This window comes from Ovis canadensis, chromosome 12, assembly GCF_042477335.2.
Source record: "Ovis canadensis isolate MfBH-ARS-UI-01 breed Bighorn chromosome 12, ARS-UI_OviCan_v2, whole genome shotgun sequence".
Lineage (NCBI taxonomy): Eukaryota > Metazoa > Chordata > Mammalia > Artiodactyla > Bovidae > Ovis > Ovis canadensis.
The window spans coordinates 48805077-48818582 of record NC_091256.1 but is presented as its reverse complement, the minus strand read 5'-3'; the positions used below and the strand labels follow the sequence as shown (position 1 = coordinate 48818582).

General features: G+C 41.7%; 1 protein-coding gene across 2 annotated transcripts in view; it reads right to left on the bottom strand.

Moving 5' to 3' along the window:
* The window catches only part of PRRX1 (paired related homeobox 1), a 79870-nt gene that overhangs the window by 11497 nt on the left and 54867 nt on the right, over nt 1–13506 (bottom strand). For both annotated transcript variants that reach the window (XM_069545658.2, XM_069545657.2), the window contains exons 2-3: nt 6244–6419; nt 1365–1546 (exon numbers count right to left, since the gene is read on the bottom strand). In XM_069545658.2, coding sequence (XP_069401759.1) covers nt 1365–1546; nt 6244–6419 — 358 coding nt within the window. The remainder of the gene's footprint in view (nt 1–1364; nt 1547–6243; nt 6420–13506) is intronic.

Genomic DNA, 13506 nt, shown 5'->3' with positions numbered 1-13506 from the left:
ATCCTTTGGGAGAGGAGTCCAAATTTTAAAAAGGACACACAAATAGGACTAATCTTTTGAAATCAGCAAAGCATACTATGTCTAAGAGCAATAGTAATTTCCAATTTCCTAAGCATAGACCAAAGCAATTCAGGCTAATTTCATAATGGGGAATTTAAAAGAAATTTCCAAATGCATTTATGGCATTTCTTTCAAGGAACTGATTTCAAACAGAAAGAATATTTAGGTAAGGTTTTTGCTTTAACTAGAGAGATCAAATTTGAAACTATCTGCATTTCACTAATGTTGCATTTCACATCAGGAACTCAGCATCAACTGGGAGATAATCTCTTACACTTAGTTTAAAACCTCTCTTTAAACTCTTAATTAACCTTAACAATAGAAAGATAAACAGAAGCATAGTAGGTGGTTTGTAAATACTTCTTCCTCTGCTGCAATTAACCAGAGAAAATAGAGCCTTGACCTGGTTTCTAAGAGTACACAGGCTTAGGTTCAAATGGACACTTCAGACTGATGACGATGCATTACGCACAAGTGTTTCAGCTTCCCTCTGGCATTCGCCTGTTTTTTTTCTGAACAGCATAATCGATGAAAGTTAAAAGCTTTTCCAAGCAATTGAAATAATATTATGTTATTTGCTTCCTTCGTATTTTTCACCTTTTAAATATAAAAATTTTAGTGAAAATTATACACTGCTTTCATATATATATTTTTTAAACCCACACAAACTAACCCCCAAAGAACTTACAAATAAGTTGACAAGAACTAGCAATGGGACAGGAAAGCATCTTGGATCACAAGACATTCCCACCTCTTAATAAAGAACTATGGCCATTAGAGTGATCTGAATGATCTTGGGTTTTCTCCTTTCTCTCTCTGTCCCTCTCCTTCTTTTCCCCTCCTTCCTTACTTCTTTTCATTCCACATCAGTTTTATTGTCAAGTTTGCCTTTGGTCCTACACTTAGAGCCTTACGTGTTAAATTCCTACTTGAGCATAATCGAACCGGTCTGTCCAGTTTGGAAATGGAATAAAGTTTTGTTCCAGAATGATTGCAAGAGGGACTCTGGGCATAGCTTAACGATTTTTTCTTTTAGATTCTTCCCCATCTTTGAAACCTTTGCAAGAGTTCCTGAGTCCAAGAGGAGACTGCTGTTGGCCTGCCCCTCTCTCTTCTGCCCCAGACCCTGCTCCTGGGGCAACTAGTGATCTCCTGTGAAAATCTGGGGATGTCAGCAAGTTGAATGTCTCTGAAGAGGTTAACCCAGTAAGAAATGTCAGCCAGCTGCACAAGCAGCTTTGAATGTGACCAACCGCTGAGAAATGTGTGGAGGTGGAGCAAGGGAGAGTGGGCCAGTCATTCACCTGTACGGAGAGGCCGTCCCCCAGGAGAGATAATCAGTGGGTCTTGGAGCAGGACGAGGTACAATGGGCTGCTCCACAGCAGTCACGTCTCCTGAGTAGGATTTGAGGAGGGAAGCATTTTTATTGGCCAGCATGGCTCTCTCATTCCTGCGGAATTTGGCTCTTCGGTTCTGAAACCACACCTGGAAGATTGTCAGAAGGAGACAAGGGCATGAGGAGGGAGAGGAAAAACAAAGGAGAGGTTCCATGAATAAACTCCTGCTTGATTTTTACCGTACAATACCTTCCCAAGGAAGATATAGGCTAAGCGTGGAATTCTTCCTAGAACAACAGAAAGCATGCCATAATCCTTCCCCAGTGGGCCATGTTCCAGGGCTATTAAGAACAAAGACTAAGAGGTGCTTCCAGTGATCAAGCCACCAGATATGGGATCTGTGACGAACTCATTTGACAGCAGATTGTGGATTATAATTCCTCTCGGAATTATAAAAGAAAAATCTCACCCAGACTTCTGCCACAGGTATAATGACATTTTTAAAGTTTCTTCAAAGTTCTTCAAAGGGCAGAAACATCATCTGCTTTTATGATACTGGATATTTAAAGAAACTCTCCCATCTTCCCAGAAGTAGACCCTGTGTTAAGGATTTCAGAAGCAAATAGTTTATCTGGGAGGCCAAAGGAACAACCACAGAAGAGGGAGGAAGTAACAGAAGAAAAGCAGCCGCTAACTGGTATGCTACTGAACCAGCTCTGTCTGTGGGAGCTTAATCCTTGAGGGACCCTAAGGATAACACAGGGCACACACCTCCCCCTGGAGGGATGAAAGAGTTGTGGATTCATACATTGACTCCTGTCAGTCACTGATTATTAATGTTCCAACACTTCTGGCATGTCTCCTGAAGTTCTAGAAAGAAACTTGTGAAACAGAAATTCAGATACTGAAAGCTGGAATCTGGTTCAGGAGTATATTTAATTTCAGGCTTCCAAGGAAATGGGCAGCGCTGATACCATTGACAACAGCTAATAAAAACTCTACCATTTATTAAGTGCTACTAGGACTAGGAATTTATACAAACATGTTACCTGCATTTTTCATAGTTATGACAATTCCACAATTAGGTGTTATTATTTCTATTTCAGAATTGAGAAAACCATCTCAATGAGATGGACTCTGTTGAAGTTCACAGAAGTAATAAATGGCTGAGTTTTTGAGCTCAAGAACATCTGACTTATGATCTTACAACTCTTCTGTACTGCTGGGGAATTTTATTCCTTCATTTACTCATTCACAGTCTTTGTGGAGACTGCATTCTAGTTCCTGGCCTAAATACTGGGATGGAGAGATGAGACTTACTCTCTGCTCATAAGCAGCTCACAATCTACTAAAAGAAGATAGACATGTAAATTTGAAAGACAGCAGTACAAGAATTTTAGGTACAGTTCTGGAAAGGCATGACGAGGTGTGGGAGAAAGAAATCCTATAGTGTAGAGTAGGAAATTTCACAGTGCTAGCTGGCAACATTCACATAGAATACCATATGATTGGTGCCCCATGGAAGGCCAGGGCGCAAATCAGCAGAGGAAGAATCTTTTCTGGCTTCAGCTCTTTTCTTTCTAAGGTGTCCTTCACATTCCTATTAGAGTTATCATTTTAAATGCAAATATAATTATATTAGTGCTTCTCTTTAGCTTTCTATCATCCACTGACTCTCTGTCACCCATAGAATAAAATCAAAATGTTTTATCAAACATATCAAAGATAATATCTTATCTTTATTCTAGAACAAAGACTGTTCAAGAATTAGCTAATTGTCCATTGATTCAGCCACATTCTGTATCACTTGGCCCTCATGCACTGGTGCTTCATCATTTCAGATCTTACTCTGGAGTTAAGACTCCCAAATGTATTTGGCTATTTTCCCACCTATATGTATTCACACTGAATGTTCTCTCTGTCAGCAGTATTCTCCCCTTTTATCCAGGTGTCAAAGACACGTTTTTTTTTTTTTTAAGATTTAACTTGAACATCACCTTCTTTGTGAAATGTTAGTGTGGAAGGAATGTGATTTTAAAATCTAACAGAGTTAATGAAAAATCCTGGCTCCATGACTTAGAGATTTGTCCTTGGATAGTTATATATGTCTCTGATCCTTTGTCTCACAATCAAATAAAGATGATAATACCAACTCACAGGTTATGGTGAGATTTGGCATAGAATGACTACTCAATGTTGACGTATTCTCTTTTTCCCCAGGCAGATTTAATCATTCCTTCCTCTGATCTATCACTAGTTCTTGAACATTCCTTTAGTGTAGGAATCATCTTGTGCTCTGATAATAGTATGCTCTGCACATTTGTCTTGTCGGCTCCCAGTCTGGAACATCTTTGAGGAAAGAGCCAGTGTATTATTTATCCCCAGCAAACCCAAACCAGTTCCAAGAGAATAACAGATGCTTGATAAATATTTGAAAGGAAAAAAAGACAGGGAAAAAATGAGATTGCCATGATGATAAGATATGGCTTCTATCCAAGAGAATTCACAGTCTAGCTGGGGAAGTTGGCCTACGTACAACTCAATATAATACATGTCACATTGTGATAAAGGTCATAAATATAAAGAAGGCCAGATTCAGAGGCAGTGGTTCAGACTGGCAAAGGGTAAGTCTTCACAAAGGGAGAATTCTGTCCTGCTTGCATGGGAAATGTTCACAATTCTAAAAGACTTTAGAACATAGTAGAATGGAAAAGGAAGAAGATAAAATAGTTTCAAATATAAGAAAGTCATTTGCTTATTGTGATGGGACCAATTTAGCTCCCTAATCCAAAATCGCTCTTTCACCTTTTTTTGTTAATTCCCAGCATTGCCCTGTTCAGGTTCCCTTGTTTAAAATTCAAATCGCCATGGCAAAAGTGGTACTTTCAGGCATTGTGAGTTATTGACCTAAAATTATTTATTATGCCACTGTAGGCCAAGCCTGGGGCATAAAAAAAATATGGGTTTTGAAGGAGAGAAGAAAGGATTTAAGAGTAGAAACAGGGAATGTGTTTGGAGATCCGTGGTGTGCGGCATGGGGGAAGAGGATGTGGGAAGGCAGACCTCAGAGTTGTGCTGTGGACCGCAGGATGGAGAGCAGAACTGAGCTTGCGCCTGTGGACCACTCTCACCTGAGCCCTGAGACGCCCACATAGTAACAACAGCATCCTCACATCTGCCTTTTCCTAACCTATCCTTGGGGGTACCACAGTGCCCAGGCAACTTACCCTTTTTGTCAAAGACATTTTTTTTTTTCTCCTGGAGAGGACTTCTAGGTGAAATCCTCATTTCCCAGGGACAATGCTTGCACACTGTCTTCAGGCTGAGGCACCCTCTCAGACCCTCTCCCTCAACTCCACAAATATCTCTCACAAGATAGGGTTCTGCATACAGTTCCTAGCCTCCACACCCTCCCACACCCTAGCCCAAGTCCCCCATCAAGAGAGTTATCATTTGCAGAAAGAAATCCTTCAAGCCCAGGGCCTACCCTGGTGACTCAGGGATGAAGATTGCACCTGCCAAAGAAGGAGACACGGGTTTGATCTGTGGTCCAGGAAGATCCTACATGCTGCAGAGCAACTAAGCCCATGCACCGCGACTATCGAATCTGTACTCTAGAGCCCATGCTCCCCAACAAGCAAAGCCACCGCAACGAAAACCCATGCACTGCCAAGGAGAGCAGGCCCCGCCCTCTGCAACTAGAGAAAAGCCTGCGCAGCAACGAAGACCCAGCAGAACCGAAAGCAAATAAATTTTTTAAGGTATTTTTCAAAAAGAAATTCTTCAATCTCAGACTGAACACAGATTTACAAACAATAATTGATTAGGGAAGACAAGCCTACCTCTAGCAATATGGAAGATAATCAAATCTGGACTCTGAGCAGAGATAGCAAAGCACTGCTTGAAAAAGCATGTAGCCAGAGGACTTGTATTTACGTATTTATCTAAAATCTACTGTAATGCTTAAAAACATGAACTCTCTATCTGCATATGTGTCTTCGGATTCTAGTTCAGCCCCTTCCTAGCTGTGTCACGTTATACACAATCCTTTAACCTCTGAGTCTCAGTTTCCGTATCTGTCGGATGAATAATATTATCCACCTCACCGAATTGGGGTGAGGATTAGACAGATCAGTTATGTAACTAAGGACACTGGTTGGCATATAAGGGCTCAACTCGTATTAGTTATTATTATCATTCCTAATCACAGATTGTATTATTTCTAGATGCCTGGCTTGTAGTTGATGAGTCATGGCATTAATATTTGAAAGAATTACTATTCTCTCTTCAGCTTGTTTTATATACACTTACCCTTCTTCACTTCACAGAAACACAGAATCACGTACTTAAATGTGCTCTTAATGCAATTTCTAAGTTCAAGGTCTTTAATATGTTCATTCCCCACTGCCATCCATGTCCATCACTATAAATATGTTTCTTGAAGATTTGGACATTCCCAAAGTCTGGGGAGGAAAACTGAGGTGGGGGTCAGAGAGTTCATCTCTTTGACCACCTGAGTGCTCAAGCTGAAAGCTGGGGCAAGGTGGTGGGGAAGGTGCAGAGTCAAATGCTCTGATGGACAGTGTTTATAACATAAATCTGAAAGGGTGGGAAACAGTGAGAGGAGTGAGACCACTAGCAAGGCATATTCTGCCTTACTGAAAGGCCTTCACTTTGATTTTTTTAAATATGCTTCTGCCAAAAGAAACACAATCAGAAACTGATTCTGTCCTCACGCTGCCCATGTATAATCCTTCTTACTATCAGCCCTGGTCTGAAATCTACAAGTGGTGTTCTTCCACTGTCTTCAGAGATGTGCCTTTGAGGGGGGAGCACTCTGGTTACCTGCACTCTGGCCTCAGTGAGGTTCACCCGGCGGGCGAGGTCTTCTCGCACAAACGCATCTGGGTAGTGTGTCCGCTCAAAGACACGCTCCAAAGCCTGCAGCTGACTGCTGTTGAAGGTCGTCCTGTTCCGCCGCTGCTTTCTCTTCTTCTTTTCCTCTGAGTTCAGTTGATCATCTGGAATACAAGAAATTGATGATAAAGGAGCTAAAGTCATGTCAGAGGTCTGGTTTATGCCTCTTCACTGTACATCTACAGTGAAACTGTCTCCTTGGCTCCCATGCTCATCAAAGTGCTAGGGCCAAATGCCACTTTCCAGGGGCAAATACAGGTTTTGGTGCTGTCGAGTTCATACGCCAAGAGCCCACCACAGTTTTGATGTTTGTTTGTTGCTTCTAAATCTTCAACCAGACCTGAACTGTCAGAGAGATCTTTTCATATGCTCCCTGAAGCCTGTTTTGTGAAAGAGGGCAAAAGAAATATTTCACTCCTCTCTATATTCTCTGCATATCTCCAGAGATGTGGAAAGGAGAAGAGATTGCTTTGGACTTCATTTGTCTTAGGTAATGCTGTGTTCATTCACAATTTCATAACCAAGGAGCTGAACAATTCCCTGGTTATGTCACCTCCACAAACCCACATCAACACAAATGCAGTTATAAAGGAAAAGCCATATTCAAACAGATAAGAAGGATTTCAGTTTTTCCCATGCATCTTCCTGGAAAAAGCAAATAATCCCTCACTGTGTTTGTTCAAGGCTCCATGCTGTTGCTGAGTTAGGCGTCAAGGGCATCAGCTTAGATCAGGGCTAGTGCTACGACACCTACCCACCCCAGCTGATGCTGACCTCGAACTCACTAAGAACTCAAGAATAGTCCTGAAAGACCCATGAACCAGTTTCACCCCAAATTTGAGTTCTAGGGCTTTGAAGTCTTAGGAACCTTTGGAGAATCATGTCCTCAAGTTTTTAGCCATCAAGATTCCTCCTTGATTTTCTCAGAGTTCCTCCAGAGGCACCATGGCCAGTTGGTCCAGCCGGCCCCGGGCTGTGAGAGAGTAGTGTGATCCTGTCCTGCCGCCCTCCCTCGGTCCAGCAGGAGCGATGGATTTGTGGGGCTGAGCAGGGTACCAGCTGTGCTAACATTGTCTTAGCCCTTACCCTCATACCCAAGGCACCGCTGAGCCCCTGCAGTACTCAGAGATTTACAGCTCGAGTTGCTCAGGCCCAAGTCACATGCTCTGCCTGATGAACCAGACTCACACTTCCCATCGCTTTTCCCACTCATCTCGAAGGAAAATACAAGGAGTGAAAGTGAGGATGGAGGGAAAGAGCATGTGGCCACTTGTTCCACATTCAATGGAAGTAGCTCTCAAGTCACTTTTCTTCAACATGTAAATTCTCCTGAGGGCTTCCCAGGTGGCACAGTGATAAAGAACCCACGTGCCAACATAGGAGACATGGGCTTGATCCCTGGGTTGGGAAGACCTCCTGAAGAAGGAAATGGCAATCCACTCCAGTATTCCTGCCTGGGAAATTTCATGGACAGAGGAGCCTGGAGGGCTAGAGTCCACAGGGTCACAAAGACTCAGACATGACCGAGCCACTGAAAAACAGAAGTCTCCTGACCCTCTGTAACTATGAACACACAAAACACTCAAGAAAACTGCTAGGGTGAATCCTGATGTCCCAGGAGGAATGATCCACACCTGAGCTATAGTGTTATTACTATAGACTGGGGGCATGTTCCAGAGTTGGGTGGGGATTCAAAGTGCAGCTTAAATCTAGGAACTCCCAGCCCAGATCTCTCTGTGCCTACCTGAGGCCTCCAAGACATCTGATGAGAGACCACCTTCTTCACGAGTGCTGCTTCACCAGTGATGCCCTTGGAGCTCAGAACAGAGACTGCTCGTTCCCTCCTGAGAGGTAAAGCACTCGTATACAGTACATGCTTGCTGAATTTGTGTCCAGGGAAAATGTGAAACTTTCCCTGTCTTGAGGAAACTGTTTCTGTAGGGAAAAAAACCGTATGATCTCAGCCCCATTCCCCCATTCAGTGTCTAAGAAGCGGCTGACATTCATTCTTTCATCTTTATGGCTGTCTTCAGAATCGACCACCTCTCTGGTTCTTTCCATTGTGGTGCCTCAACCAGGAGCCCTGCTTTGAAGGCACTTCTGTGAGACTCTCAATAAGAAAGAAGGTCAGATCAGTGGCATCTTGAGAATGAAGCCAATTTGATTATCAGGATTTCTGGGAGTGACTGAACAACAGCAACAACAATCAAAGCCTGGAAGATTTCAACACCACCCTTGATTTTTACCACCATTTAGCTATTAGAAAAATTACTTTACAACAATGTCAACACTACAATTCAAACACCTAGGATCATACATCTTTCGGTTGTTGCCTTGCATTTGTATTCTCCTTCATGGTTGAATATATGGAGGCATTCCTGTTGCTCCCATTCTCTTTCCAAATCTTTTTGTTTACAGTTCTATGTGTCTTGAACTTCAGGTTTCTCTCTCTCTCAGTCATTCATGCCTTTATGACAGCACCACACCTGCATTTCATGTTCCTGTTAAACAGAAGTCTGAAAAAATCTCTAACTTCCATACCAATCCCAGACTGAGACCAATTAGACAGACCCTGGGCCATTTTAATCATATAAAGGAAATTCCTTATTAACCCAATCCCATGATTTGCTTTCTTTCCTCAGAGGAACTGTTTTCACAGGTATAACCACAAATTCTAAATCCTTTGTGCTGTTTGGGAAGCCCATTTCTTCTTGTACTGCCAAACTGTGATGGAGAACAAGAAGGTTTTATGTGTTGTTCTTAGTGCTACAACCTGCTACAGAATCTCTCAGTCATTCTTTGAAATCTTCCACTGTTCACTCAAATTCCACTGACTGTCCACCATAAACCACCAACTCCCCTGATGTGGGGGTAAGGGAAATGGAGAATTATAGTTTATGACAGAGAATAAATAGCTGTGATGACCTGAAAGGATTCCAGCAGAAGTTTCCCAGTGAATGTCCTTGTTGTTTTTAACAAATGAAAACACCAGTCCAGATCATGTTGAAGGTGAGAAAAGACACACGAATGACAGGGGTCCAAGGAGTGTGGCTCTGGTAAACATCCTTCAGAGCACAAGTGTAATATAATAGGAAGAGACAGTGAGGGAGCAGCAGACAGCTTAAGCGGCAGCCCTGGGCTTGTCTGTCTTTGCTCACTAATCACAAACTACGAGCTCCCTGTTTTCCCCCAGGAGCACAGAACAGGATCCAGTACAGTCTCATCAGCGGCATGAAAGGAAATGTGGGCAAAATAGAGCACATTTACAAATGGGAGACATCTGAAACACCTGTGACAAAGACTTAGCATATAAACTCTGGTTGAACATAGCGGAGAGAAACTAGTATATTTTTATTATTGCTGGAATATTATCTTTCTCGTAAAAACAGCTACGATAAAAGATCAGTTCAGAAGGATGCTGTTCAAGGATACTGACAGCCAACTGGACATCAGGAAATGGCTAATTCTTTGGAATTCTGGAAAGGGCTTCCTTGGTGGCTCATATGGTAAAGAGCCTGCCTGCAGTGTGGGAAACTAGGGTTCAATCCCTGGATTGGGAAGATCCCCTGGAGAAGGAAATGGTAACCCACTCCAGCATTCTTGCCTGGAAAATCCCATGGACAGAGGAACCTGGCAGGCTATAGTCCATGAGTCAGACATGACTGAGCGGCTTCACGCACTTGGAATTCTGGAACGGGTAGGATTCACCAAAGTCCAGAATAACCGCAGGGTGGTGGTTGTTGTCGAGTCACTCAGTCGCGCGTCCGACTCTGTCATGACCCCATGGACTACAGCCCACGAGGCTCCTCTGTCCATAGGTTTTCACAGGCAAGGATGCTGGAATGGGTTACCATTTCCTTTCCCAGGGGATCTTCCTGACCCTGGGATCAAACTTGTGTCTCCTGCATTGACAGACAGATTCTTTACCACTGGGCCACCAGGGTACATGGATACATATTTATCAAAATTATGTTTCAAATCCAAGGTGTTTACAGATTTTATGGAAGATTATGTTATGATTGTGTAAATTTCAAGAACGTAGTTATTGTCATGCTTTCTAACAAAAACAAGCAAAAAAAATAAGATCACCTGTTTATCTTAATAACAGGTGAATTTTCACTTGATTCATGAGTCATAAAATATTGGCACCACATAAAACCAGAGAAATTATGTGATTCAACCCTCTCATTTTATAGACGAGGTCAATGAGGTCTAGAAGAATGATGTGATTTGCCTCAAATCACAATACAAGCTGAAACTGAGCCAGAGCTAGAAGCCAGGACTTCTTTTTTTTTTTTTATGTATAGTTGATTTACAATGTTGTGTTATTTTCAGGCATACCACAAAGCGATTCAGATATATATATCTGAATTTTCTCTATATATATTATTTTATATATAGTAGTATTTTATATAATATTATACATATAATATTGTATATGTGTGACATAACATTTTATATATTACATAGTATCTTATATATGCAATATATAGTATATATACAATATGTATAAAAATATACACATAATTTTTCAGATTCTTTTCCCTTATAGGTCATTACAAAATATGAGTATCACTTCCTGTGCTATGCAGTGGGTCCTTGTAGGTTATCCATTCTATATATAGTAGTGTGGAACCCAGGACTTCTATTTCCACCTGACTTTTAAGTGCAAATGACAATAGACGCCCCACGCAGGAGTGAGACAATTAAGTCAGAGATATAAGTAAATAAACACTACCCTGGGAAAACTCTGTATGGGGAAAAAAGGTTTATCCATACTAGCCATATAAAGAGGGTCTCAGGAAGGGGGTCCGTGTGTTCTACATGTTATTTCTGCCAGGAAAGCCATTAAAAAAAATGCAACACTTCTCATCTAGGACAGCTACTTTGATCGAGATGTTCTTGGATTTCCATTTCAAAGGCCTCTGTAAGTCGTTGCTTCACCAGTTAAGTATGTGCAGGGTTACTTGCACACAGTAGTAAACCCTCATCTTCTATCTTCTCCCCACATTCAGATTAGCATTTCTCTTTCTTTCCTTTTAGGACACAGTGCAAAATATGTTTCCTATGACACACTTTAATTCTACTTTATAAAATTTGCTGATACCTCCAATCCATATTGATTCCTTCATATCTAAATTCCTATACATATTTTAGTGTATAATCAAATATTTTTTAAAAAGTATGATTCATTTCTTTCTATGCAAATGTTTTATCACCTCAATGCACTCAGGTATTTCTATAAAAAAGACATAAGGTCTTTTGATAAATTAAGAGACAATAAAATTTGAAAGAGTATTGTGGTACAGAAATAATTTCAGAAAATTAGAACCTTGGTGATTTGTGTGTGTGTTTGTTGCTCAGTCATGACTGACTCTTTGTGACCCCCATGGACTGTAGTCTGCCAGGTTCTTCTGTCCATGGAATTCTCCAGACAAGAATACTGGAGTGGGTTGCCATTCCCTTCTCCAGGGGATCTTCACAACCCAGGGATCAAAGCTGGGTCTCCTGTATTGCAGGCAGATTCTTTACTATCTGAGCACCAGGACCCACCCTGGTGATTTACCTAAAGTTTAAGAGGATGAATCATGTCTGAATTCCAATTAGTCTTTTTAACAGCACATAGCAAATACTTAGGTTAACATTATCTTTTTGTCCCTGGATAATTTTACCTGTGGAGGGAAAAAACATTCTTTTACCATGTTTCTTTTTTCAAATAGCTTCATCATCAGATTTAGCGATGGGAGAGAGCTATGTGCTTCTGACTCGCCCCTAAATGAAGCAGCTAGTCCTTCATTTTTATTTCCTACAAGATAAGCAGATCTAAGATAATGAATAATTGAAACAAACAGGAGGAAGAGTCTTAAAGAGAATGGAGTTTCCAATGGAATAGGATGTTAGAATACTTATCAAGCTCCTCTTCAGAAAAGAAAGCTCTAAATTCTAGGGAGGAGACCCTTCAGGCTTTCACAGAGAAGTTAAAGAGAAACAATAGCTCTGTTCTTGACTCTAGCTTGAAATTCACTCTGAACTTTACTTGGGACTGCTGGAGTTACACTAAAGGGAGGGGGGGAAAGACAGGGAGGAGTGCCAGCCTCAAGCTTGAGGTCCAGACAGCAGACAGTGATCCCTCCTCACTAAGGCTTTGTACTCTCCACTTGGGCTCCAGTTAACTCCCAAAGACCCTGACCCTCTCCCACTCTGTATCTTGTGGGAGACTTGAGATTCCAAATTGGTCAGCCAAATGTAATTTAAAGGTACAGCAAAAACATATTTTAGGGATAAAATCTGAAGAAAAAAAAAATGTGTTTCGTATGCCTGAGTCACATCCATTTGAGAAGAAATCTGATGCAAGAAGATAAAACGCCAGCTTCAGTAGCAGAAACCAACCACCACATCAAAGCCTGTCATCTGTCTTTTGGTTGAAAACATGGCAGGCAAGCGGATCTACAGAGGAGCCCGCTGATCATTTTATGGGCATTGAAGAATGTTTTCAAAGGAACTTATATTGCACAACAGCTACTTACTTTAATGGGATTTGTGTGGTTCAGGCCCTGTAACCTTTGGAAAATTGAAGGGAAGTATAATTGTAAAAGCCACTAAAAACTGTTTAGCTTTTATTGCAAGGCTTATGAAAAGCAATGAGATACAGCTGTGGCATTCATTTGCGTTTCTTTGGTTACACTAAGCTCCAATTCTAATTAGGACAGCATCCTTTTAATAAGTGCTCCGATAAATGGCACATAGGTCCTTCACTGGGATGACTGTAGACTGAGTTTAGCACATCCCAGTGACCAAAGCCAAGTTCAGTAGCACATCCAGCTCTCAGCAGCATACCCAGGATCCTCCACCACTGAATGCCAGCAACTGTCAATAGGGACCAGGTGTTTTAGCACAGGGAACTCCACCCCAATGGAGTGGAATGAAACAATACTGCCAATGTTATGTGGCAGCCTGGATGGGAAGCGAGTTTGGGGAAGAATGGATACATGTATATGTACGGCCAAGTCCCTTTGCTGTTCACCTGAAACTATCACAATATTAGTCAGCTCTACCTCAATGCCATCTGAGCTACCAGGGAAGCCCCACTGAAGACAGAAAGAGAAGAGAGAGGCAGAGGAGGAGATGGTTGGATGGCATCACCAATGCAACGGAATTAACTTGGGCAAACTCCGGGAGATGGTGGGGGAC